The 26725-nt window shown below is 42.3% G+C and overlaps 3 protein-coding genes across 5 annotated transcripts; 1 reads left to right on the top strand and 2 right to left on the bottom strand.

Moving 5' to 3' along the window:
• Positions 1-432: 432 nt before the first annotated feature.
• LOC124411979 (fibrillin-2-like) lies at positions 433-12298 on the bottom strand. Its single transcript, XM_046891570.1, has 15 exons — positions 11985-12298; positions 8606-8899; positions 8243-8473; positions 8011-8158; positions 7727-7935; positions 7296-7445; positions 7045-7203; positions 6763-6900; positions 6252-6625; positions 5690-5825; positions 5478-5609; positions 4373-5251; positions 1889-3223; positions 1386-1515; positions 433-1245 (listed from the first exon to the last, which is right to left on the bottom strand). Exons 1-15 carry the CDS (start codon positions 12055-12057, stop codon positions 837-839), a joined length of 4797 nt encoding a protein of 1598 aa, XP_046747526.1. The 5' UTR covers positions 12058-12298; the 3' UTR covers positions 433-836.
• A 3028-nt stretch (positions 12299-15326) lies between these two features.
• On the bottom strand, positions 15327-17477 carry LOC124412006 (protein SET). Of its 2 annotated transcripts, none has more exons than XM_046891642.1 (5): positions 16967-17477; positions 16324-16513; positions 15993-16201; positions 15644-15896; positions 15327-15502 (listed from the first exon to the last, which is right to left on the bottom strand). In XM_046891642.1, the coding sequence occupies exons 1-5, from the start codon at positions 17219-17221 to the stop codon at positions 15483-15485; spliced, it is 927 nt and encodes a 308-aa protein (XP_046747598.1). In that variant the 5' UTR covers positions 17222-17477; the 3' UTR covers positions 15327-15482. The 2 variants fall into 2 exon arrangements, with proteins under 2 accessions (XP_046747598.1, XP_046747599.1); XM_046891643.1 differs by having other exon boundaries at positions 15993-16192.
• A 1539-nt stretch (positions 17478-19016) lies between these two features.
• LOC124411980 (lysine-specific demethylase RSBN1L) lies at positions 19017-25178 on the top strand. 2 transcript variants are annotated; one of them, XM_046891571.1, is made up of 5 exons: positions 19017-19540; positions 20484-20560; positions 20644-21648; positions 21724-22053; positions 22183-25178. In XM_046891571.1, exons 1-5 carry the CDS (start codon positions 19030-19032, stop codon positions 24457-24459), a joined length of 4200 nt encoding a protein of 1399 aa, XP_046747527.1. In that variant the 5' UTR covers positions 19017-19029; the 3' UTR covers positions 24460-25178. The 2 variants fall into 2 exon arrangements, with proteins under 2 accessions (XP_046747527.1, XP_046747528.1); XM_046891572.1 differs by lacking the exon at positions 20484-20560 and having other exon boundaries at positions 19446-19540.
• The last annotated feature ends 1547 nt before the right edge of the window (positions 25179-26725 follow it).

Here is a 26725-nt window from a genome sequence, read left to right as displayed (position 1 = left end):
ATAGCCTAAATAGTACTAGTATTTACTATTCGTAAGTATTTGCGGTCTCTTATCGCCATAAATGGATACGTATATAGTACATGATATACATTCCAGTTATCCCGGGTTATAAAAAGTGGCGAGACTGTCGCAAAGGTTGTGATTACACTGTAGATGGTTAAAAAAAAACAGATGTACAATATATTAATACACCTATACTCCGTAATCAGATTTTTCAACACAATACCGTGCGTCGTAAAATGATCCGCAATTTTTGGATGAATGATACCTATACATCGATATTTGTACAATACTATACTTTTATTTTTAGTGTCAGGCGAAAAATAAGATTGAAGAGTGGTGTCCATCGGAAACACGAAATACTTTTAAAGGAGAAACATACGCCGTGGAAAACCAGAAGAGATTGCCTGCGAGGAATGTTAATGAAACTGAATTTTTAAGTGGACTTTGAAGACATTTAATCTACCTAACCAACGAAATTATTTTAACCATCAGAAAGCGAATTGAGCAAGGTAAAATCAAAAGTTAATTATACATTAGATTCTGCACGATTTTTCGTCCTCGCCACGCGGGCTGTGTTGGTGAAATACATTTTGAAGAAGGTGGCCGAAGTAGAACTTTGAAGTATACAAAATCGTGGCCAGTCCACTGCGAATTAACTTTAAACGCTGCCTCATAAACCACACTTTATGATTTGAGTCGTTTTGTCTTATATTTATCTTATTGAATCGTCAAATCTCCGTGAGGAATTAATAACCATGAATAAGTCGTCAAGAATAGCGAAAGAACACAATTGCACATTCGGATACAGGCATATTACATTATATAATATATCTCTAAAATTCATACTCCGAAACGAAGATGAATAGTTTAACCACCGCACTTCCGGCGAATTGTCGGCCACTGTATATTTCCATGGTAAGATTAAGTTCGATCTCCTGAGGCCCTTGGATACTCTGTGTCAGCACTATTATCGCCTCAGTAAGGGCAGGTCGTCTCAGCCTAAAGCAGCTTTCAGTAGCACGTTGAACACCGGGCGGTGCTTGTGCATTGACGAGTTCCATACGGAAGTCAACGGACGACGCGGATTGTCCCGTTCCTCTCATGGTGAATAATTCTATCTGTCCCGATTGCGGTATAGGCAACATGCTGACGAACGACATGAAGTTGTACGAGAAGTGAGACGGCGAATGCAAGCACGCCATGTCACCTGTTTGACAATACCGTGAAGTCCTTAGGCATCGGCTGTAAAATGAAATTTACTTTTTAGTCGTCTTACGTTTTGGTATGTTACAGTGGATAGGTCCTACATCCTCTGCCTTTCCAATGGGTTAACATGATCAAACAATTTTCAAGGAACTTTCGTCTTTTGACGTTACACTCACTTCTTTCTGTGCAAGTCTCTGTAATAGCCAGGCGGACAATTTATTCTATTGCATCGGTAATGGCCACGAGTATTTTGGCACATCTCTTCCGGGTCTCTGCACACATTTCCGGTTTCACACTCGTCGATGTCTAAAAACAGAAGTGAGATCATTGCTTTTATACAGGTATAAAACTCAAAACCCGTGTATCTATATGGCCGTACGATGGCTTATAACACCGGAACTACCGAATCGCCTTCGATTTTATTTTTCTGTGGGTAGCGAAAACCTGTGGCCAGATTTTAGGCTATATTTTGTTACAACCAGATCAATAGTTTTGGATATATAAAGATATTTGTAAGCCAAGTCGGTACGGAATCACACACTTATGCAAACGCTGACTAAACTCTTAAAAATAGAGGGAAGTTACGTTCAAAAGTATTCAAGGACTCGACGAGCTCTACCAAAAAGTCCGGTAATGTCCATATAAACAAAAAATGTGAAAATTTCTATAGTCCGCTGACCTTGGCAGGTCCGTCCGTCTGACCCGAGGTGATAGCCTCTGGGACATTGGCAGCTGTAGCTTCCTGGATTATTTTGGCATATTCCAACACACAAGTTGTTTTCCTTGAACTCAAGGCACTCGTCAATGTCGGAGCACGACCTGTTATCCAAATTGATTCTGTACCCAGGGTTACACGTGCACGTGTACGATCCCCAGGTGTTGATGCACTTGTGTTGACAAATGCGGGACGACTGTTTGCACTCGTCGATGTCCTGGCAGGCGGTGTCGCCGACGTTTTCAAACCCTGTATCGCAAATGCACCGGTAAGAGCCAACTGTGTTTAAGCACTTGCTGTTCGAAGAGCAGATTTGGCCCGCAAACAACTCGCACTCGTTGATGTCAACGCAGTCCTTGTTCGATCCGAGCTTGTGTCCAGGCGGGCAAGAGCACATGTACCCTCCGGGGCGATTCTCGCAAGTTTGCTGAGGACCACAATCGTGGGATCTCTCAACGCACTCGTCTATATCGAGACACTTCGACTCGGTCTGGTCCAGCTTGTAACCGGCTCTGCAAATCATCAATGGCATGCACCTGTACGACCCGACGGTATTGACACAGCGCTGTGTGTGACTACATGGTGCCGGGAAGCGTTCGCACTCATCTTCGTCGACACATTGGCCCCCGAAGGGTCTGTAGCCCGGGGGACATGAGATGGAAATTGTCGGTCTAGTGGTGCTTGGAATTCTGATGTAAAATGGCTCGTGAGTGGTGGTGATGGGGATGGAGTAGAACCTGGCGGACGACACGGTGCTGGTGCTGCTGCTGCTCTGCCTTGGGAGTCTGTCGCAACGATAGGAACCGAGGGTGTTTCTGCACCGGTACCCCGGAGCGCAGTCGTGGGTGCCGAGCATGCACTCGTCGTCGTCCTCGCATATCTCGGATGCGGCGTTCAACGTGTAACCGGTGCCACAGTTGAGGTACCTGACGCAGGTGAAGCTTCCGATGGTGTTGTCGCAGCGCTGGGACTGCAGGCAGTTGTGCTTTTGGATCTGGCACTCGTTTATGTCGACGCAGGCCTGAGTCACGTTATCGCGGTTGAAGCCCCGCTTGCAAGTGCACATGAAGCTGCCTGGCGTGTTTGCGCAGTCCTCGGTGCTCGTGCATGCATCTTCGACCTCTGAACACTCGTCGATGTCCTCGCAACCGAGCCGCGTGTATCTGGCTCCGGGGCCGCATCTGTGCGACGAAGAACGCGGGATCGGAGTCGGGGCTCTGGCGCAAGTGTAGCTACCCGGCTGATTGAAGCATTGCCCGCTGCCGCAAGTGTGAGTGCCCTCCGTGCATTCGTCGATATCTGGTTTAAATGACAGATTAAACCTTCGGAAGAAAAATAGTATATTGTGTATTAAGGAGGCAAACTCGGTCTCTGTGGGCCGAGTGTAAGTTTGCAATATGAGTCGTAGGTGAGTCGAAGACGAATATTGCAAACACGCGGGTTAAAAGACCGTTGCCTCTTTGCTGCACAACATTTTTTATATAACAAGAGTATGTTATGCGTTTTTTCACCAAGTACGAAATTGAGGTTAGGGTTACGCAATGTCAAATTTGTTCGCGGCAGCGCATGCGCGGAGTACAGAAAAGACAAGTTTTAACACCTAGGACTTAAAAGTGGTTTATCAGTACTCCGCGCATGCGCATTCCCTGACTGGCTCGACCGTCATCGAAACGGGTACTTTGTGTACGGAAAACACAGATGAAAAAACGCGTGAAACACGCTCGCGTTTTATAAATATTGTTTCTACATAGTTGCATCGATATAGGTACGTAGGTATAATTATTTACGCATTTTTAAAGTTTCACATAATCACATAGGAACATTTATGCTTTCGGATTTCGGGTGCCAATGAAGATACTCCGGCATCCCTCGATCAAAGAGTTGCAGTTTATCACCGTGCGCTTCAAGGGTTGACTAACAATAAGCACAATCACAAAACATGCACAAACAGAAGCCAATATGCATGCAATCAGATCTTCGCATGCCTCCCATTGTGTAGGTAAGAGTTTTTTTTAACAGTTATGTGTTCTGAAACAGACATGATTGAATTAATACACCACATTCAAAATGCAGAATCCAAATAAATATACAGTAATGGTGACAAGTGAACAAATTTTACTAATACAAGCTGTTTGGAAAAAGATATACCTGAATTGGCAACGTGGAACGAATATTATTGTAGTTTCATCCTCATAATTACTCTAATTCCCAGTAAAAAACACCATGAATTGGTTATCATGTTTTAACTCCTTCTCTCATATTCACGTGCGAGAATCATGCACCATCCTACAGTGTTGACCTCTGAACTAGAATATACTCTTTTAAACAGTGTATCTCAGCTTTGGAACAAGACATGGTAGAGACTAATTGTAGGTGTAAAAATCCCTAAATCGTCTATTAATCCACATATTACATGAATGTAAAAAAATATCGTTGACAATTACATACCTAAGCAGCGCCTCCACTGATTATCGTATCTGTATCCGGAAGGGCACGTCCGTTGCTGCTGTCGAGTCCTCTGACGAGTGGGTCTCTCGCATCTGTAAGTACCCGGAAGATTGACGCACCTCTCCCTCTTTTCGAAGTCACAGCTGTGCTGGTTGCTCCCGCATTCATCGATGTCTTGGCACTGTCCAGAGGTCAGAGAGAACTCGTAGCCTCTGTCGCAGGCCGGGAACCGAGTTATGCATTCGAAGCTGCCAACCCGATTGACGCAGTACTGATGCTGCGCGATCAAGCAGTTGTGAACATTTTCGGTACACTCGTCAATGTCGGCACACTCTCCATTCGGCAAACGCCAAAAGCCGTTGGCGCACGGCGGTATCGGATCACAGACGAAGGACCCCTCGATGTTCCTGCAGGAGTGAGTATCCTGCGGACAGTTGTGACGACCCAGCAGACACTCGTCGACGTCCTGGCAGTTCTTTATCAACGGGTTGTAGAGCCATCCGGAATGGCACAAGGAGACGCAGTCGTAGCTTCCCGGAATGTTGACGCATCGTTCATGCTCCCGGCAACCAGGACCCTGACTGCACTCGTCGATGTCGATGCATTCACCCGAGGCCTCGTCCCGCTTGTATCCCGTGTTGCATGGTGGAGCAATGTCGCACACGTGAGATCCGTTCGTGTTTACGCAAACGTGAGTGTGCGGTGGACAGGAATGGATGCCAAGCTCGCACTCGTCGACGTCCTGACAGAGAGACTCGTCCGTTGGATGTGGTTGAAATCCTAGCTGACAAGCGGGAGCGCACTGGTGACCCCCGACAGAGTTTATACATCTCTCGCCGCTGCTACATTTGGTCAATCCTCTTGCACACTCATCAATGTCTAGATAATGGCAGACAGGCGCAAGTCGTGTGTGAAGTGTGCATTCGAGCATATAATGAGATTACATATTTATCCCAGAGTAGAAACAATACAATTTACCGCGCATGCAGTTCGCTTATTTCGTTAATACAGGCGAAGAGAAACTAAACTGGCTTTGTATGCAGCTTTTGGAATGATGGCAACTGTTTTACAATTTGACGGAACGTAACAGATCATTCCGTTATACCTTGACACTGGAATGTTGTGATGTTCAACTCATATCCAGCTCGACAGTCGCATCGATAGGTTGCTGGCAGATTAACGCACTCTAATAAAGGCCCTGTGCAGTTGTGCTGATTTGTCGAACACTCATCGATATCTGTATAACCAAATTTTCAAATTCCATTGCTGTGATAATTACCAACGTTCGAAGCCATGTTTCAAATCATAATCACTTACCGTTGCATCTGTCAGTGACGTAGTTGTATTGGTATCCTGGAAGGCATGTTGGCTCTGCTTTAGATACATCCTCAGGTTCGTCCAGAATTTCCGGTTTACTGTAACCCGAGGCTGGCAAACCGCAATCTTCCGGGTTCTGAAGTCATGCAAAAAGTGCGTGTGCGTGTAGGGTAGAGAAGGAAAAATCAATCGCCCACAACCATATAATTTTTCCATTTTCACAGTGCGATGATACTCTTTCATATGGTATTTTTAGTAATAAATTGGTTCGATAATTTTTCTATATTAATCGTTTGCTTTCTTGCTGATGGATATACAAACAGTATAACTTTTGAACCGCCGTAGGAATGGCGAAAAACATTTCACCGTACCGAACGAGGTGGAACCAGTCATAAAATCTGATAAATATTGAAAACGCCGAAGTTAGTTATGTAATCACTGATTTTTTGTCAATACACGCCACCTTTTGAACAAGTGATGTCACTTTTAAGAAGTTGAAACAATTCTGGTCTGGACTCAAAATCTAAGGTCATAATCCGAGTTCTGAAGGAACCGTACTTACCACGCACGATTTTCTAGCCGTGCCCTGATGTACAGGGAATTCGGTATATGAGGACTCATCAAAATCCTCTTCAGAAATGTCAGTCTCGTTCTGTGACTCTGAAGTTGGGTCGCATCTGTAGCTACCAACTTCGTTAATACACTTCTCAAAATTTTCGTTACAGGAATGCAGACCTTCCATACATTCATCGACATCTACACATGGTTGTGTCGGGTCTCCAGTTGTCTTGTAACCCGCTATACAACCTTGTCCCGTTTTCGGTATGGAATCAACGAGTCCAGGATTCACGCACTCGTAGCCACCAACGGTATTGACGCACCTCGATCCGGGCGTTGGGCAAAGCTGTGACTCATTATTCGCGCACTCGTCAATATCTGAATTGTAAAACCGCTAAATTGCCAAAAATGCAATGTTTTCTACACTGTAGGATACAATTGTTTCGCCAATTGACTAAGGCAAGGTTAATACATCCAACAAAAATCTTGGAGGTATGAATGTAGGCACTGCTTACCGATGCAGCTACCGATATTACTGCCGAATGTAAATCCTGGTGCACATTTGATGTCACACTCGTACCCTCCATCAGTATTCCGGCACTCTTCAGTTTCTTTCAGACAACCGTCAATGCCCTCGGTACACTCGTCGACGTCTGATTAAGTTCGCAATATTGGAAAGATACAAGTGCGTAACAAAGTTCGGATGTTATTCAAAATTAACGTTCTTGTTTCAGCGAACGATTATCATATACATACTTGAACCATGACGGCGAAAAACCAAGAAAAAAAACCTTTACCTTTGCAGAGGCTCTCTTTTGTATCGAACTTAAAACCGGCAGGGCAAGATCTTGGACCAGTGCCAGTTAGCTCGTGACACGTAAAACTCCCTTGGGTGTTTACGCACACGTGGGTTTCTTTGTTGCATGCTTCCGGAAGTTCGAAACACTCGTCAATATCTAAACAGCATTTTATTATACTACTATAAATTTTACGACCGAACTGGTGATTTGTTTATACGAATAATTGACTAGTTTCAGTCGTCACTCACCGACGCAGAGAGCTTCCTCGGTTTCCCAGACGTAGCCAGGTGGACAGGCCTCGTATAGATCGTTCTTCGGCGGTCCGGAAAGACACTTATAGGATCCTATAGTGTTCTTGCATTCACCGGGGCACAAATTTTGCTCACACTCATCAACATCTAAGCAAAGCAGCAAGCACAGATAAAAAGTGAACAATACGCATAATGAAATACTAAACTCACAAGAATAAGGCGAACACATGTACAGATTACTCAAAGACATGGCAACGAATGAGGATTTCTAAAGTAAATCAAGATGTTACCGTAATCTTCGAATCGTCTCTCAAGATCAAAAATAATCCTATATCAGCGTTAGTTTGAAGCGCTTTGAAGATTAGTAACGCCTTGTATCATTTATCATAATGTTTTACGTATACGTGATCGAGCTACATAGTACAAACCGTCGCAAACGTGTTTAGATGATTTGTACTGGTATCCGACTGGACACTTATACTGTGATTCGTTGTCTTCGGTCTGAGGTGTAGTGTCAGCTTGTTTGATTTGACACGAGTGCTTGTCATTCGCTAGAACATACCCTGGATTGCAGCTGCAGAGAATCGCCTCGCCGGTATCAGTGCAGCGGTGCTCGCACGGGTTGTTCACTTTGCACCTGAAATATGTTGATTCACAAACAAATTAGTAGTGACGGTATTAATTGGCAAACATCGTCTTCCATAGAGATTACCTATCAGTGGGGGAGTCTTGTCTGCATGTTTTGCCATCCTCCAACAGAGTGAAACCTTCGCGACATGCACACTTGTAGGAGCCTGGTGTCGTGATGCAAATGTCGGAGCACAGTAGGCCCTTCATCAAGATACAAATGTCGTCTATATCTAACAAACACAATGATATTCAACGATTGCAAACAGACAAAAGTCGGCGTTGATCAGTTTTTTCGCGATGCGACGATCACCTACCCGCAGTTGGTACCGCGACCGAAGGACTGGAATAAGGAGCATCGCTGGATGTCATCATCGTCGATTTGCTCGTCGGATCGAATGAGACGGTACTTGATCCCGGCATCGTGAGGGGCTCTGTGGTGCTTGGCAACGCCTCGTGGCAGCATTCAAGGAACGCTGGATCCCACGGTTTGCCAAATGCGAACTTTTTGAACGCACATCCCTGACCCATTGACCCGGTAAGGATACCTTTGCATATAAATTCATTCATCGGAATGGCACATGGAAATTGGCTGTTAATTACAAAAGCTCGACTATATGTAGGCTGATTTTTTCGAAAAACTTTGACGTTATTTCCTCGACCTTAGCACCTGCACGTACCTAGCTTACAGCCCTCGCAGCAGTCTCTGTGGTAATCTCCTCCAAGATTCGAATTCCCGACGCAGGCCAATCCGGCGCGAGCCTCACTCTTGCCAAGTTCGCATTGCTTCTCGTGATACGCGCGTATACAGCAAATGTCTACGGCCGAGAGGCAGAGTCCTTGTTCGACGGCTGCCACTCCGGCAACGGGTCCGGTGAATGTTTCACATTTTAGTCCTTCGCCAGCCCAAGAGGATCCGAGTCCGCAGCAATGCTCAAATCGTGACTCCATTTCCGTTTCAACAGCCAGCACATCTGAGGATTCGGAATAAGTGCACCGCAATTAGTTCACAACAGTAAGACGATTCGCAGGTAAGAATGAATTGACCTTTTCAGTCACACATTTTTCCGTGCAATATTTTGGCCTGAATTTTGTTACTCGAGGGATTCGCTGATCGCGAATCTGAAGTCAGAATTTGATCATTTCTGAATCCAAGATGGTGGATCCAATATGGCGGATGTAAAATATAAAAACACTATCAAAATTCGATGATTCTGACCGAAAAGTGTTAGTCTAGGGTTTTTGGGGCTGTACGAAGTAACAAAGATCATCTGAAGTTGTAAATAAACTACGATAAGACTAGGAAATGGAAATTTTTAAGGTGGGACGCTGAGCATCCCACTGTGAAAGGGTTAAACTGATTGTGTCGATGGTGCCTAAGAGAAAATTTTTTTCGAACAACGATATAAGTTTTTTCTCTAAAAAATGGTTGAGATTAGTTATCAGAGAAATGAAGATTCGTCCACCTGCTTATGTTTGATCCTTTCAGTACATATTGTTGAATTTCTGTTATTCTGATATCAAACCTATTATACCATCTAATATCTTCTTCTATGTTGTCTCGGTTCATACTCTTGCAAAAAGACTTGGAAAACGTAATGTAGATCAGCTATTTGCATAAAAATATTTCCCTATATTCAGTTTACCTGAAATATGAATTCTGTGAACAGTTGGCGGTTTGTACACAAACTATTCTAAGAAGAATAGCGTTTACGACCAACACGTCGTAAGAATCTCACGTGAGACGCGAAGCTGAGCAGACAGACATAAATCGTTGAACTATCTGACCATGTTTTCGTAACATCTTATAATATTTTATGTATTTAAATGCATATACAGGTTGAGTCGCCTTGTGTGTCGACATCAATCATGGGAGGAGCTTAGTTGACGCGAAATCACACACACCATTTACGTATGAGCAGTAAAACCAAAGGTGAGAAGGGAAGGGGCAAACTTCGCGGCAACTAAGCTCCTCCCATTCTCGACACATGATGCGACTCACCCTGTATAGTTGGTAAACAAATCAGATTCCCGATGGTTTTGTTACACCTTACTCATGTTGCCGCAATATGCTTGGCAGAATCTGATTTATTGCAATCAATCAAGCCAGCATGTCAAGTCTAAAAATCTGTCTCGCTTAACGCTTTCAGTCACAGTGGGATGCTCAATGTCCCACCTCAAAAATTTCCATGTCCTAGGCTTATCACAGTTTATTTACAACTTCAAATGATCTTTATTACTTGGTATGACTATTAAAATATGTTCCGGCCAGAATCATCGCATTTTGATAGTTTTTTTCGATAATATACCTACCCGCCATATTGGATTTAGAAATTATCAGGTTCTGACCTCAGATTCGTGATCAGCGACCCTAAAGACCCACGAGTAACAAAATTCAGACCTAAATGTTGAGTTGAAAAATGTGTTAGCGAAAGGGTTAAATCTACACTCAAGATCGATAAGTCCTCGATAAAGTCGGGAATCGTAATTATCGCTACCTCACCTACAGATCTCAGAGCACACCACGAACACGTGGGGTTCTTATTCTGAAATGCATGAAACATTTGTGTGAAGATATGTTGTACGCATTCGAAAAGATTTTGATGACAAGCAAAAATTAATACAGACTACGACTTTTCAAAATCATGCTCTAAAGTAAATTTTAATGACTCTTCTTAATTTCATTGCACTGATTTTGACTTGGGGATGTCTGAAGTACTCGATGATATTTCTTCAGAACTTGGAATGATCGTGAAAATATATTTTCGATAATGTGTCTACTCTTTCCGGCATACCGCTTATTATATTAGATATATTACTTCTCTGATGTAGTAAGTTGTATAATTATCAAGATATCTTAATCGAAGCTTCTTCCTTGTATGGTGCAAAAATTAGCTTAACAAAAGCAATTCCTCGAAAAATTGTATCCATAAGCTCGTAAAGAAGATATTAAGCTTCGTGCAGTGTTTATAAAAAGAGCACAAGGACGTGTACACATTAGTTGATAGAAGTAAACATCCACTGATGTTATGTAAAAACTTATCTTTTGTATATTTACACATCTATCCGAGAAATAAAGAAACTAAAGCTATCGCAATCTTTTCGAACGCTGTGTAAGAGCGATCGGAGAGCAGTTACGACAAAGTGGCCGCCGCTTGCCATCTCGGTTTTTATTATAGTTATCCTGTAGAGAACCCTATAAGCATAATAGAACAGGTAACCGTAAAACTGACCTAAGCAAACAAACTTCTCGAAGGTCTCCTATGAGAGTAAGATAAAAAGATGCCCGATGATGCTATGTGACTAAAATATAACTGTAGGGTGATAATATTATATACGAGTATATACATAGCTGTCAGTAAAGTAAATGCGTGATGGATTTGCCCACGTCTGCACGCGTGACATTGCGATCAGGGCAGCTATCAGCTCAGGTCGAAGAAAAATATATGAAGGAAAAAGGAGGAAATAAATACGAAGAAAAAATTATTGTTTGTCAACGGTATCGCGGACCACGATTAAACACGGGTGTGTCAAGAGTTCCCCCAGTTATTCAATGAAACCCTGAGCTGTTAGATTTTTATACGACACATGTAATAAATACTTGTGAAATTCGTAAAAGTTCCCATTCGACGTGACTCTTATATCTCCGTTGATTAAACGTATACATGTAAGACATCTACGAGTTTATGACGCAACAACTAGATCTATTCAATAGCTTCATGTTCATTCGAATTTCTTGTACATTTAATTGGTACATTAAATGGAAAGGACTAAAGTAAGAATAAGAACACATGGCGAAGGGGATTCTGATTATTTGTCTAGGATATACACGACGCAACGACGGGGCAGAATGCAGTTAGAGCGACGGAGTATAATTAAAATTTAACAACCTTACGCCGGTATTTCTTGAGGAAAATAATTCGTCGTAGACAATGGGATAATAGGAGCAGTTGCATACCGGAGCTTACAGCAGGCTGCGCTCTTGTGTCATCCGTATAGCAGATAAACGATGTTATACAGAATACGTGTAATATATAATATATGCAAAATGGTAATTGCCTAATGAGAGCTGGATCCAAACGCAGCATGCGAAAATCCATGCGGACGCCATCCTCTTAACCGCGCGGTCCATCCTCAAGCTGGCCGAAGTTCAGTTCGCCGGGAATAATAATCCCGGAGGAAGAAGCTAGTGATATCGTTTCGAAATATTTTCACTTCTTAACGATAGAAGTGAAAAATTAAAAATTCACGAACAAGGATCATACACGGGGAAAACACTTCACTGTCCGGACAAACGCAAACGACGAAAGGGCTCGCGACTCGCTGCGCTCGTGCACGGAGGAAATGCTCCGAGTCTGTGTGAAGTCTCGGTTTCTCGGTCCCGCACGGTCCTACAAACGTATCCGTACGCCCACAAACACCGCAACCCCTCCAACTTGCCATTGGCTCATTGTCAGTCTGATATCTCTGGGACTCCCCTCCAACAGCAGCTGGCCGATTCTTCTTCTTTGGCATCCCAAATTCTCAATTCTTGTGTCTAAACCTAGACTAAAACAGTTGGAATGATTTTCTCATTCGCGTCGCATGTCGATTCAAAAATATCTTTCACGCCCGAAATATTCGACTCGCAGTATTTTTACTGAATTTTATTCAAATGAGTGAATATACCTGTCTTGTAGAAAACTTATAATAATGAAAACTGATTGGAACTTCATAATGGCAAAGTACTAGGTCTGCATAGTTCAGTTTTTATTTGTCATGTTCGTATAGAGCTAGGTAAAACAAGTGAAGATCGATGGCGGGTAGTTGACGAAGAATGGAATATTTTTATAAAACGATGAAAAGGTACTTTTATATTGACACAAAATTCATCGTAAATCACTGGATGTTCTATTTCCCTTAAACGTCCACCCCTTGGTGGAGCGCAATGAGCGCGATGAAAATATAATTCGTTGAAAAAAAAGACAATCGTGATAATATGGAAACCTGATACGATGATTGTCTGAAAAAAGTTGTTAGTTGTTACTAAGAAAATACGGTAAGTTTGAAAAAACAAGGAAAGTTTCCCTTTATTAAAAAGTCTATTTTGTTAAAGTTTCGCCAATTTTCAGCTACAAACTTGTATCAGGGTGGGTCAGAAAAGCACGTCTTTTGAAATCAGATTCACATTGAAATTTGTTGAAATGGATGTGCGACAGACAACCAACCGACGAAGTTAGTGGCGATTGTGATTCTCGATTGATTAATCGAGAGTGTTTGATTCCTTTGCTATGTATAAATTGCTGCAGTTGCGACGGGGAGATTTTAGTGGCAGACGGAGTGACGGTTATTAAAATAATATAGAAGTGTATTGTAGGCCGGCCATGACACGCATTTAAAATGCGACGTATATAAACACTTGACAGTCGAGTCTCTTGTGAAAAAATTGAAACGTGTCCAATACAAGTTTCTTACAGATCGCTCAGAGCTTCCTCGCTGCTTCTCGCAATGCATCGCGCAGTCTGGCGACGCTGAGCAATCTTCTTTCGTCAAGTGGACACAACAAGCGACCCTTTTTTTTTTATTTCGTCTCGTTTTGAGGCGTGCGAACGTTTCCAGCGTGGTAGTTTCTGCTGCAGTTAGTCTCCAAGCGCATACAGATTTGCTTCAACCACGTTCGTTATGCTACCGTCGAAACTTTTAGAGGTCTCGGATTAACATTTTATTGACAGAAGTTACACATATACGTTATGCAGTTCTTTAATCCACAATTTGATTGTTCAACTCCAATAGCTCCCGGTAAGAGATAATAGATATGCATGTGCGTATGTTATATGTACAGCTATGCTATATAATTTTATCCATCACCGTGCGGTACCGTAAGTTATAATCTCGATATGCACCATTATTATAGTCTTTTTTCACATAATCCGCGCGTCTGTTCGATAGGCACACGTGTGTAATAACGAAAAGCGCTAATTAGAATGTCAATTTTCACAAGATATTATGATTCATTTTCTATCTTATCATATCCGACTGCACCCGCGGACGGGAGAGATGTGCTCTTGCTTGTTCTCCCAAGCCTCTGTCTAAATGACGCAGCCCAACCCGCTAATTATGTACAGCATAGGACATATTGTTATTATGAACTCTTAACGCAATTCGTGAACCGAATTGCAAGACTTAAGAACAAAATTCAGGAATCTAACATTTCAAAAGTTGCATAGATCCGATTACTTTCTGCATGAAAATAGAGCCAGTGTTGGAGGTGAGTAGTGACTACCTTCGATTTGTGGCGTAAAATTGAAAGAATTATTCACCAGAAGGTGGATTTTCGTCTTCAAGACCCCTTTCAGACATTTGAGATGAAAAATTAAGGAAATAGAATTGTGTACTCGTATTCTACGATACCTTGTGGGTAATGTGAAAATTTACACAATTCCTTTCAGCTTTCATGGGGTTTTAAACTTGACAATTTCACAAATTTTTTTAGAAACCTGCCACTGCGAATGCTCAGGATGTGAAAGTTGATAATTAACAAATATATATTTGAAATTCCTAATTTCATTACAATTTTTCGTCTCAATTAATCGTTAAATTTGAAGAAACCCATCATCTAATCTCAGTTTTCCAATTTCCTTCCTGTCACCTCCAGAGAACAATAACGCAATTCAATGCGTTATTATGAAATAAACCAGTGAATTCGAGTAACTAAAAATTAAACCAAATAGACATACGTTCCGTTCGAAGTGGGTGATTTAATTAGACAACACCGTGTCGATAAAATCGACGTAGTTCGAAATAAATCAAATATATATAAATATCAATAATTATTATTACCATACACGTACTTAAAAAAGTGAAATGAAGAGGTACGGAGGTTGGAAGAGGGTTGACGAGGCACGTTAGCAGCTGCGTTACTACAGATAAAATAAAACGGGACTCACTCTCTCTCTCTCTCTCTCTCTCTCTCTCTCTCACTCACACACTTTCGCCTTCGCTCTCGTTCTCTCTCTCTTTCTCTCTCTTTCTTGTAAAATCTACAGTGATTCCCTATCTGTCCACTTTTTTTGCTAATTATCGCAAATCCTAATTACATCTATTTATCTAATTATACGTATTTCCACGTTATGAAATTGCTGTAAAAGTTGGGGGGCGGGGGGAGGGGATGGAAAAGACCATAGAACCCGCGAATAACTGTCGCGGGTGACTGACGTGCCTCGTCCGGAAAGGAACTTGCGGATGATACTACAGAGCCATTACCATCGCAGAGATAACTGCCGTGATAAAAACCTGTCTGATGCCATGACTTAACTTTAGCCTATCCTATCGTTATCGTTACTTATTTTATATTATAGAAGGGCATCAGACGGGGATTTTTATTTATTTTTTTTCGTTTTAGCAAGTTTTTAGTTGTTTTATATATCTGATTAGTTTTTGTTTTTCTGTGATGCGTCTGTACCGAATAGTCGTAATTTACTACGTACTGTTCGGTTCACAACTATTTATCGTATATGCTTTTACCAATGTTCCATCCATATTGTAACGGATCTCAGGATCTTTTCCAATGTGCGCTTATTACTCTGGTTCTTTCCCATCTGAAATAATAGCAGTTACATAAAAAAATTATTGCCGTAAGTTTTAGGTTTAATTTTCGACTGGCAGAAGAACTTCCTAACTTACCAGCCGAAAAAACAATTTCGATATAAAAAAAAACATTAGTATCGCTTTTTATTTACCGTCCTGTTCCGCTTCATCATCCACCATCATGTCTCCCTCGTCATTGACTCCCTCTCCATCCCCGTCAGCTTCTTCCTCCTCATCTTCCTCGTCGGCATCATCTTCAACAACCACTATACTGTCATCTCCCTCCTCACCTTCACCTCCGTCTTCGCCTTCGTCACCATCTTCATCCTCGTCTTCGTTACTGTCAACTTCATCATCGTCGCCCTCGATTCCATTTTCGATATCAATGTCCGGCACCAGGTAATACTGTTATGAAAATTGTATTTTCAATCTCTTGGATGTTTCACAGATATCGAGTCTTTCATTGACGTTTTGAATAAATATAAATGCATGTGTGGTTACCTGTAATGGATTTGGCCACATGTCATCCTTGATAAGCTCCGCTATGTCATCTGAGCTTGGATCCCCGTGATCCGTGAACCAGTCAAAGAACGTCTTGTGCCCAACAAGTGGCCTCTTCCTTCCCTTCAAGGATCCTTTGTCTTTAGCTCGTTTCGTCAGATCCCCATTCTCCTTCCAGCGAATAAGCGTACTTTGCGACGCTGGATCTCCTGCAAAAGAGCAGGAGTCTCATCGCAGCAAAAACATATAATATTTAATTAGTAATAGAGAATCACAGAAAAGCGTTAGAGCGACAAAAACAAAAACAGTTGAAAATAGAAACGGAGCTCACCAGAAGAGCCAAGGTGAAATTCTTTGGTGAGAACATCGTTCTCAAAATACGGGTTCTCGTCAAAGTGGAAGTTGATTCTGTACCCTGACTTTATGTCTTCAAACTCTTCGACTTCCAACTTGTTCAAATACCGCAGCGCATCCTCCTCTTCTTCCTCAAGTATAGGTGCTATTTGTGGGTGATTTACAAACTAGACACGTGGTTAAGGAAGCATAACAGCAAGCATATACCTAATCTCAATCAAAAACACAGCATATTCGCTTATTCAGGCTCAAACTTGACATATTTCAAAACGAATTTGTGAAATCGGCGCTGCATTGTTTTGGGCGGGAAATCCCCCGGGCTTGATGGACAGTCAGAGGATGATTAATACGGGATAGACAGACGATAGGTAATAAGTGACGGCGGCTTGTTAGAAAGTCAAGACGCGTGCTCGTCCGCAGATGCACGCGCCTTAACGTTTACACGATCTTCAACTATCGTGCGACAGCATTCAACAATATTCAGCGGCTAGTGCGTACGGCGTGGGACGAAAGTTGGCAAGATGGCGGCGGCGGCCAGCGGACGCCGGCATAGATGGTAAACGTCAACAGAGTAACAACAAAGTAGTTTTGACAATGAATATCGGTATTTGAAAGGATACTGCGGTTACCCAGAAGTTGGGTATCCTTTTGATGATCTCGTTACGCTTCTGGAAGTACGGCTTGCGCAGCTTGTTGTACTTCTTCTCGACTTCCAGTATCTCGTCGCTAGCTTTCTCGTTCAGTCCATCGATTTGGTTCTGACATCCGTCAATCTCTTCCAGCGCCTTTTGCGTCTCGAGATCATAGTCGCGCGCGTCTCCGTCCCCCGATCCTGGATCCTCCAGCTTCTTCACCTTCTTGTTCGGCGAAGACATCTTATTCCTTAAACTTAACTAACTCGCGCACCCTCGACACCGCTCACCCACGTCGCAAACCTGGTTATTCCACCTATGTATGTATTATACGCGCGTTTTCACCCTTTCGTTATCAACCTGACGACGCTACCTCAGATCACAGTCTCCCGTACTCAGGTGTATTATAAACTCAGAAACGCAACCAACGCCGCTCTATTCCTTGCCGCCGTAGTCCGTAGCACGTTCGTCGCAATAGACGCGCGATCAACGCGCAACGAACGCGTTGCCAGACCTCGAGAACACCGATCGTCACGCCATCTGATTTAGCTACGTCCGATGCGTCATATCGACTTTGAACTTTATGGAATTATCAATGTGTGTTATAATCGTTATAATTAAAGATTTAAAGGAACAGACAAAACTTATTAGAAGCATATCCGTCATTGAAACATGGTTTTACTTTAACCAGAGTAGCCTTGCATCGTAGCAAAATTAATTCAAAACTAGTAATCGACAGCCGCCGGCCTGCTTTTACTTCAATAGGGCGAATAGGGTACGTTCCGATATTTGTTTAAAGTGTTGAGATCTTCGTCTGTCTCCGTTCGCTTCCGCGTACTAAACAATGACGGAATGATACTCTCGCCATTTGCAGAAAATATCGAAACGCACTCTGGATGGTATGTATTATATCTCAGTCAAAGCCAAAAAGGACTGGATAAAATACACACTTCCGTAAGGCGGCAATGTATTTTTCCGTGTTCTACTGTATACTACAGTACTGTATAAGCAGACTACAGGCCCTACTGTGTACGACATTTAGCGCAGCCTAGCGGTTCTGAGAACAACCTAGAAACCCCGCACCTCTTGATTTGGCGCTAAATTCAAATGAATCCAAAAATGCATTAGGAGATAAATGAAGTAAACATCGCATAAGATTAGAAATAGAAAATTTATTTGAAACTTTTGCATAAGAAACAATATTTAAATATATTTATGTATGAGAATAAATGCAAATGTCGCTTACATTGTATGTATGTACATACTGTATAACAGTATTAAATTGTACCGTTGAAGTACCCAATTAGTATAATACACGCTAACGTATATAATACGTGGAAAATGTATTAATTATTTCTTCTGCAATTAATATATTGTCACTGAATTAAAAGATATCATAAGGTGTCGACGATGTGGATCTGACACTTATGTGAGAAAATGTGTTTTATGCTTCATTTAATTCTCACAAGTAGATGAAGTCCGAGAGGCAGCACTTCCAACGATTCAGAAAATAGAAAGACAGAAACGGAATGCTACATCGCGGTACCGATCCATGTCAAGTGTATATAAAATAAATTTGGTACTCTTAATTAGTAATTTTCTATCAATGCAAACAATGCATTCCGTTTATATGGTAATTAATTTCAAATAAACATGTTGGCAATATTAAATTGCAGTAACTCCTTTTCTCTCAATTTCTGTCAACCATATTGGATTTAGATATTCCGGTAAACTTATATGAATAATTTCATACTTTTAGTATTCTGTAAACCAACAGCGTTGACTTTAGCTGGAATTTCATGAGTAGCAAAACGTAGCAGAGCAGCAGCGTTTCCCACCATCTGAGCATTCTCATTAGTTGTCGAACCTAACCTAATCTTACTTAACGAATCAGAATGCTTGAATTGTACACATGAAATTCTAGCCTTCCACTCCACTCCATCCTTTCTGCTATAAGAAATACTCGCGCCATCTAGGCGTCGGTTCAAGATTCTTGAGAAAATTCCACATAATGATGTTGATCTAGCAGTGATCGCAGACTCCCAGCTACGATGTTAATCCGTAAATCCAAGATGGCTTCCGAGAACAGTGGAAACACCGTGTCAAATGAGCAGCGCGATGTAAATAGTGGAGAAACGCGATTAAGCGAAGTGATAAGCGACGACACATCGAGCAGACCTGCAACACCCAGGTCGTCGTCGTTCAGCGAGGCCGAAACAAGCCTCAATACAAGGAAAACGAGCAGGATAACGAGTAACGACAACGGCGCGTCTCACCAGCGCTCTGGCAACACAGTCGCAGCGTCCATCGTGACGCCTCCGAGACCCGCGGCAATATTCAACGCCGAGACGAACTTCGCTTCGCCCCCAAGATCGCCGAGGTCCCCCGGGTCCCCAGGCCCACCGGGAAGCGCGTGTCGCGACGACGGCGCCGTCGCCAAGGCGCTGACACCCCCCCACGTTCCGCTTCAACGAACACCAGCCCTATCAGCCAGTGGTATCACGCTTGTAGAGTACTACGCTACTGCGGACAGGCCTCTCACCCTTTCTGCGGAAACGAATGGTAACCGTCGTGCAAACTTGTCTTCTCCTTATCCTCGAAGCTTTTCCAACATACCGTCCGCTCGGAACTCACCGATACGTCACCACGAGCGGTGTGTTATTACATTCAGCCTCGGCAGAGATATGCATAATTTTTTTCTTCTCTTAGTTACACTTGCATTCAAAAGCATACAAGGATACCATCCACATGCGCAGAATGAATATCGAAATCTGCTAAGACGATATACTAGTTGTACGGTTACTATCGCACATGCTTGCAATAAAGTATGCCGAGTACCGGAGTATTAGTCACGGGTTTCGCTAACGGTAGTACCTTTACACACAACTGAATTCCGCTTATTCTGTCCTGAAATATTGATCAACGATTTATAACGAAAGTCCTATCGTTTCGTTAGTAAATTTTTATTCCAAGTAACAGATTTTTTTTACCGAACTCACATATATTGGTTCTTGCCCTGTAAAAACTGTTCCTTCAATTGCTGAAATAATTTAAACACCGAGGTTAAATACTTCGGCTCTTTTTTCTCTAGAATTCTCTAGAACATTTTGTCTGAAACATGAATCGTCATTCCTCGGAGGTTTTCCTAACAAATTTGATTATGATAAGAAGTTCTTTACCTGTGCATGGTTATGTAATTCGACAAGTTAAAGTTAATTAGTTTTCGATGTCGATAGATACATATATAAGCTATAAATTATCGATTGAGAAGAAAGCTCCGAAATGAACTTATTCAGTCATTAAATTGACTAAAATTTGAAAAGCAAAGCATTGATCTAACAGTTCTTCACAAAAATATCCCTTCTCTCGGCAACAATCTAAAATCATTGTGTTACTCCACATCGTAATCTAGCTTTTTACCATTTTAACAGTGTAATGAAAAAAATTAAGGACATAGTCTGTGCACTATGTAAACGGTCATTTAATCATGTTTTGTATTTTACAGACGAGGCGAACCGCCTTGCATGTCACGGAAATAAATTCAGCAAATCTTCGAAGAGCTCTTCAAATCATTCTATGAATGTAAGCACTTCGACAGTTGAACGTTGAATTGCACATGAATCACTTAAACAACTTATTGAGACATTTGTATCTAATTTTTACAGGCCGACACAACGTTTGTAGGCGAAGCAACGCCGGGAAGACACTCGCAAAGTTTCCCAATAAAACTTGAAGGGTGTGGAAATGCTTCCAACAAAACGCCGCATCATGGAGAAAGTCCCCAGAGTAGCGGGGACATCTTCAGCAGTCCCAGAAGTCCGGATTATCCTCCGAGGGTTCCAACAAGCCCCAACAGCCCCGACACCACGATAACGACGACGACGACTACGGCAACAATGCCTAGCACAGAGATAAAAAATGAAGCAGGGAACCCGAAGCCGGTCACTAAGAGAGAAAATTCTAGCACCGATGCAGAGAGCCCAGGCACTCCGTTAATGGACGAACCATTTTGTCCGTTGCCAAATAATGCTCCTTGCGACGCTTCATCACCTCAGGTGATAGGCAAGGGGGGTGAAAACGAACTTAAGGAATCAAAGTTTCTAGAAATTGCCGTTAAAAAGGAACCGCCTGACTTAAACGAGGTCGAAGCTGAAGTAAACAAAAGTGAAATTGGCAGTTCCAACGACACTAAGATCGAGATTCATTCCACTACTGGACAGACCACAGCACCTGGTGTAGCGCCTCCAACGTCGACGACCAGCGACAACCTTAAATCGCAGTCCCACTCGTCTAGAGAAAAACGCGGACGAGAACACAGCGAGAGAAGGCATTGCTCTCGATGCTACAAACGAAGCAAAATCAAGAGGGCTAGTATTGGGGTACAGTGCCGTCGCGATCGCGGCACGCTGCCGATTTGTCACAAACCCATTTCTCAGACTCTGACGACCATGGATACGGAGAATATGAGGCTGAATCTGCAGACAAAGAACTACAAGACTTTGAACAAACTAGCTGAGAGCAGAGATCATCTTGACGGATTAAAGTACAAGAAGTTCATTCACATTGAAACTTACCCCAATGGAGGTGCCAGCGTTGTCCACATGTACCAGGATGAACTCGACGCCCTAACTAACGAACAAGTCGAAGAATTGGCTCAGGAATACTTCAAGGTTAGTAAAAATTGTCCATCATCGGCTGCAATTAGGAATTTGTGATATTTTCAATTGAAACTTATGTACTCGCAGGTCGTGTTCGGCGAGGATGAGAACGGGAACGCTTACCATGTAATGGGAATCGTTCACAATGCAGCAGCTTATTTGCCAGACCTTTTGGATCACATGGCTGACAATTACCCCTCATTGACCGTTAAAAATGGGGTTCTAGGCCGCAACAGTGACATAGAAACAACGACTATGTTACAGTACAAGGAGCAGGCGGTCAAGACATTCAGTAACGGCACTGTGCGGTACGGTCCGCTTCATCAAATAAGCCTGGTTGGTACCGTCCACGAAGAAGTTGGCGGATACTTTCCAGACCTTCTGCAGAGGCTTGAGGAAAACCCGTTTCTGAGAATGGTGAGTCGGATCCTTCGAGCGCCTGCATCCGGCTCGCGTAATCTAGTCGTAAAAACTCGACGAAACGTTTGTAATTCCGAGATTTTCCGACCATTAATCCTCTTCGTAATTCGATAACGTTACTTTCAGACAATGCCTTGGGGTCCTTTGTCAGTGGTGAAAATGGAGACGCCACAGGAATCGAACGATGGACCAATTCTGTGGATCAGGCCGGGAGAACAGCTTGTTCCTACGGCGGACATGAACAAGAGTCCATGCAAACGTCGCAGAACGGGCATAAACGAATTGCGTAACCTTCAGTACCTGCCGCGGCTGAGCGAAGCCCGTGAGTACATGTTTGAGGATAGAACAAGAGCTCATGCCGACCACGTCGGTCATGGTTTAGATAGAATGACGACAGCGGCTGTCGGAATATTAAAGGCAGTCCACGGCGGTCAGTCTTACGAGTACAACAGGATAACTAAAGACGTTGTCGCTTTTTACGCCGGCGATTTTTCCGAGCTGGTTGAAAAGTTACAACTCGATTTGCACGAACCTCCAATATCCCAGTGCGTTCAATGGGTCGAAGATGCCAAGTTGAACCAATTGCGCAGGCAGGGGATTCGTTATGCTAGAATAAATCTTTACGATAACGACATTTACTTTTTACCACGTAACATAATCCATCAGTTCAGGACAGTTTCGGCGGTTTCAAGCGTTGCTTGGCACGTGAGGTTAAAGCAGTATTACCCGGAGATATTGAGCAGCTTGAATATCAGACACAGTCGCGCTGTAACTGAGACTGCCCACCACTATAAGGAAAAGAAGAATTCGGAGCGGGGCAGCGTCGTCGAAGAGCAGAAGGAAAATACAGACAGACAGCGCGGCGAGCACCAGGTGAGCACCGATTCCCTCGAGGAAAAGAAAGCGAAAGAGCGAGCCGCCGAGTATCAAGGTAATCTGAAGAAGTCCGAACAGCACAGCAAGCACAAGGACGAGAACAAAGCACGGGACCACAGAAGACACTCGTCGAGTAATCACAGGAAGGGGAGTGATGCGAGTAGCGTACTAGGATCCACGCCACAGCAGAACTGTAAACATAAAAAACGAACCGTCGAACGGAAAAGGAGCCGGGAAAAAAAGGAAGAACGATGCAGCGGCGAGAACAAGAAGCATGACGACAAACACAAATCATCGAGTAATTCTAGTGAAAAGAAGAAGCACAGTAGTAGTCATAAATTGGAACACAATCATCCTAGGCACGGAAAGTCAACCAGCAGCAACTATTCCTCGACCAAGGAATCGTCCACATGCGTTTCTGAGAGTCCGTTGCAGCCGAAGGATCCTAAAACATCGATAAAACGACCGGATCTGAGCCTGTATAATCCAGTGACGCCTGTACTGCAGGAAAAGGAAGCTCAGGAGAAGGTGGAACTGGAGGAGGACGTTCTTTCGACACGGCAAACAATCGGTAAAAACTACGCTACCGAAGTGGTGGACAAGGCATTGGAGATTGCCATTTATAAATCGAAAACTGACGTAGAGGAGATGTGTCAGTCCCTTAGAGACGCGGTCGCAGAAGCATCCAAGGAGATGGTCGAGAGGATGAAGAAGGAAACCTTCGACCTTGCGGAAAAAAAGTGGGCCACAGATACAAGCAAGGTTGAGAAATACTGTCGCCTACTCGAAGCCGAAACTGTATCCGCGTTTATGTCGAAACTCGAATGCGCTACGGAGAATGCCGTCAAAGCTCTAGTAGAAATGGCCGAGGATGAGGCGAAGGAAAGGAGGAAAAATGAGAAACCAGAGGCTGTGCCTCCTCCGCCAGCCGACATTACTAATGGGATCGAAACGACTCCGAGCATGCCGTCGTGCGCGGAGATTGATAACAAACACGGAGAGGATAAGACCGCAAAGTTTCCTGAGCATCGGTCCTCACAACCAGAACCTGAACGGAAACCCAGAGACGACAAGGAGAGGGAACAACGACATAAAGAGAGGAGGGAGCGCGAGAGAAGAGACAAGGAGCACAAGAAACATCGACATCACCATAGCAGCCCACACCCTAGTAAAACGGAGGCTAAGGAAACCGAGAGGATCAAGGAAGCAGGGGAACAAACGTCATCGAGTAAACAGGCGACCGGCGATAATCAAGACAGCAAAGAGGGTCGTGACAGGAAGTTGGAAAAACGGAGAGACTCTCATCACGGACATAGGAAAGTGTCGTCTTCGTCGTCTTCGAGCAGCCGGAAGCACAGAGAAGATTCATCGGCTTCCCAAACACACTCTTCAAGCTCGAGCCATAAGAGAAAATCAAGTTCTGGATCTGGGGAGGCTAAGAGAGATGCTAAGAGACTATGCGTGGAAGAAAATACTGCAATTTTGGCGCACGCAGACCAATTAACGGAAAACAGTACAGGAACGTGAGCTCGGTGTAATTAAAGAAATTTATGAAAGTCGATAACCCAAGCGGGCTGCTTTTTTCGGCCAAACTCGTTTTGAAATAAATCAGTTCGCCGAGGAAAGAGTTTGCGTCCCAAGTAATGAAACTGGGTTCAGATTTCTTATTTATTTATTTATTAGTTTGATTTTATATTACGACGCGACAAGTATTGCAAATAATCAAACTTTGCCACGTCAGCCTAAGCTTAGCTCTTCAGAAAATTGAGAGGCAGGCCTTGAAAAAGACTATGTTCAAAAAACTACTACTTCTTGGGTGACTCCTTTTACAATGCAGTATTGTCGTAGCGATCTGATGGTGTTTTTTTTTTTTTTTTTTTATTTTAGTTATAATCAGGCAAAAGTCACGATCCACGATGCACCATTTCTCACTGCTCCGTTACATGAATAAAATATCAAATGCCGTGCAAATTCCTCATGTTTACTGGAATTCATTCTTTGGGGAAATGTGACAATTCACTTACACGTCGTGAATATTAGCAGAATACATTTTAGAAAAGCAGTAATCTGATAATCGAGACATTGAACTCTGCGCTGTGAATAACCCGTGTATTTTGAAAAATGTCTTTCAGAACCATAGTTATCGATTAACTATACCCTTTGCTCCTAACGAATGACGAAGACAAGAAACATGTCCAGGAGAACATGCATCCTGATTTGAAAGAAACCGTAAAGTCAAAATAAGAAGAATAAAAAAAAAAAAAAAAATCAGAAGACATGTTGTGCACGAAAAAAGTCATTTGCTTAGCTACTATTATACACTGAATACCATTCGAGATCAGAAAAATTCAGTGGATTTTACGTTGGAATTTTTATCCAGTCAAAACGTGTATTTTGGCAGCGATTTTACTATGCTAAAAGTACATTAAACATGTGCGCCGATCCGGTGATAGCCGAGTAATTTTTACTCGCAAAAACTTATTACTGTTATTACTATTTATCGATTATTATTATTTCTTTTTTTTTTTCGTTTTTTTTTCTTAACCTACGTAAACCTGGGGGAGTTTGGATACCGGAAGCGCGCTTTCTTATACCGTTCAGTCGCGTTTTTCCGATTTTCTTTTTGTTTTTTTTTTTTTTTTTTTCATTTCTTTTACATGTGACACATTTTGTAAAAACACGAGAATTTTTTTCGCTTTCGAGGTGATTGAAATTTTTGTGTTATTTTACGAAACTGAAGGCAAACATGTTTTTAATTTTTGTCTTTGCTTCATAGACGCGAACGCGTATCGCTGGCGTAATTAATTTTCATCTATTACAAAAACAAGCCTTATTCGTTAATGAAGAGATTTATACCGCTTTCGTCGAGTATATTATACGGATGTGACAAATTCGCATTCATTGAAAATCACTTTATAAATTGTCACTTGGGTTTTCCCCCTTCCTAAACTTATGTAATTTATAAACTGTAATAATCATTATACACAGTAAGTAGATACTGCAAACGTTAGTTAGTAGGTAAATTATATTTTTCACTACTTAATGTTCTTTTATTATTCGTTTTAAATCATAATTAGTAGCTGTAAGTAAATATACGATGTCGTTTATTTATCAACAAAGAACAATTTGGAAGAAGAAAAGAAAGAAAAGATATAAAAAAAAAAACAAAGTAAAAATATGAAACAAACGATATTTCATTTATTCAACAGTTCCTTTAGCGAGAGTTCATAATTGCGTCAAGTGTCGACACATTCATTTACTCTGCAATATCCTGCTAATCAAACTTACGTACACTTTGACGTCACGTGCGATTTCTTGTTTTTGCTTCTTACCAAATACCGTTGTCACAATGCGCATATAACGGTTCATTCTCTACCCTTGTTTTTAATGCACCCGAATTACGACGTTTGTGTTTTTGTTTCTCTCTAATTGAAAAACTCTTGCCATTTAGAGTATAATTAATAGACGAATGGACCCCCACAATTCTATTCAATTGTCATGCGATCTTGCTACAATTGGTTTAAGTTTTGTTAATATATCGATTTTCTTAGTCGATAGGCAGAATTAACGGTTCATTTACTGTGAACCCTTGTATAATATGAAACAATCTAGATTCTATAGAAAATTTCTTAAATCTAATGAAAAGTTAGATTTTTAATGGTGTTCGACACAAAACTACAGATATGTTTCCAGCGCCCAGTCCAGTGTAAGAAATTTTTCCCTAAGCTGCTTTTATTTTTGTACGAAAAAAAAGTCAAACCTATCGCCACTCAAACGTCAATCTATCTAACTA

This window comes from Diprion similis, chromosome 10 (assembly GCF_021155765.1).
Source record: "Diprion similis isolate iyDipSimi1 chromosome 10, iyDipSimi1.1, whole genome shotgun sequence".
In the NCBI taxonomy this organism is placed as follows: domain Eukaryota; kingdom Metazoa; phylum Arthropoda; class Insecta; order Hymenoptera; family Diprionidae; genus Diprion; species Diprion similis.
The sequence above is the reverse complement of the archived record's forward strand: the minus strand, read 5'-3'. Positions and strand labels throughout refer to the sequence as shown.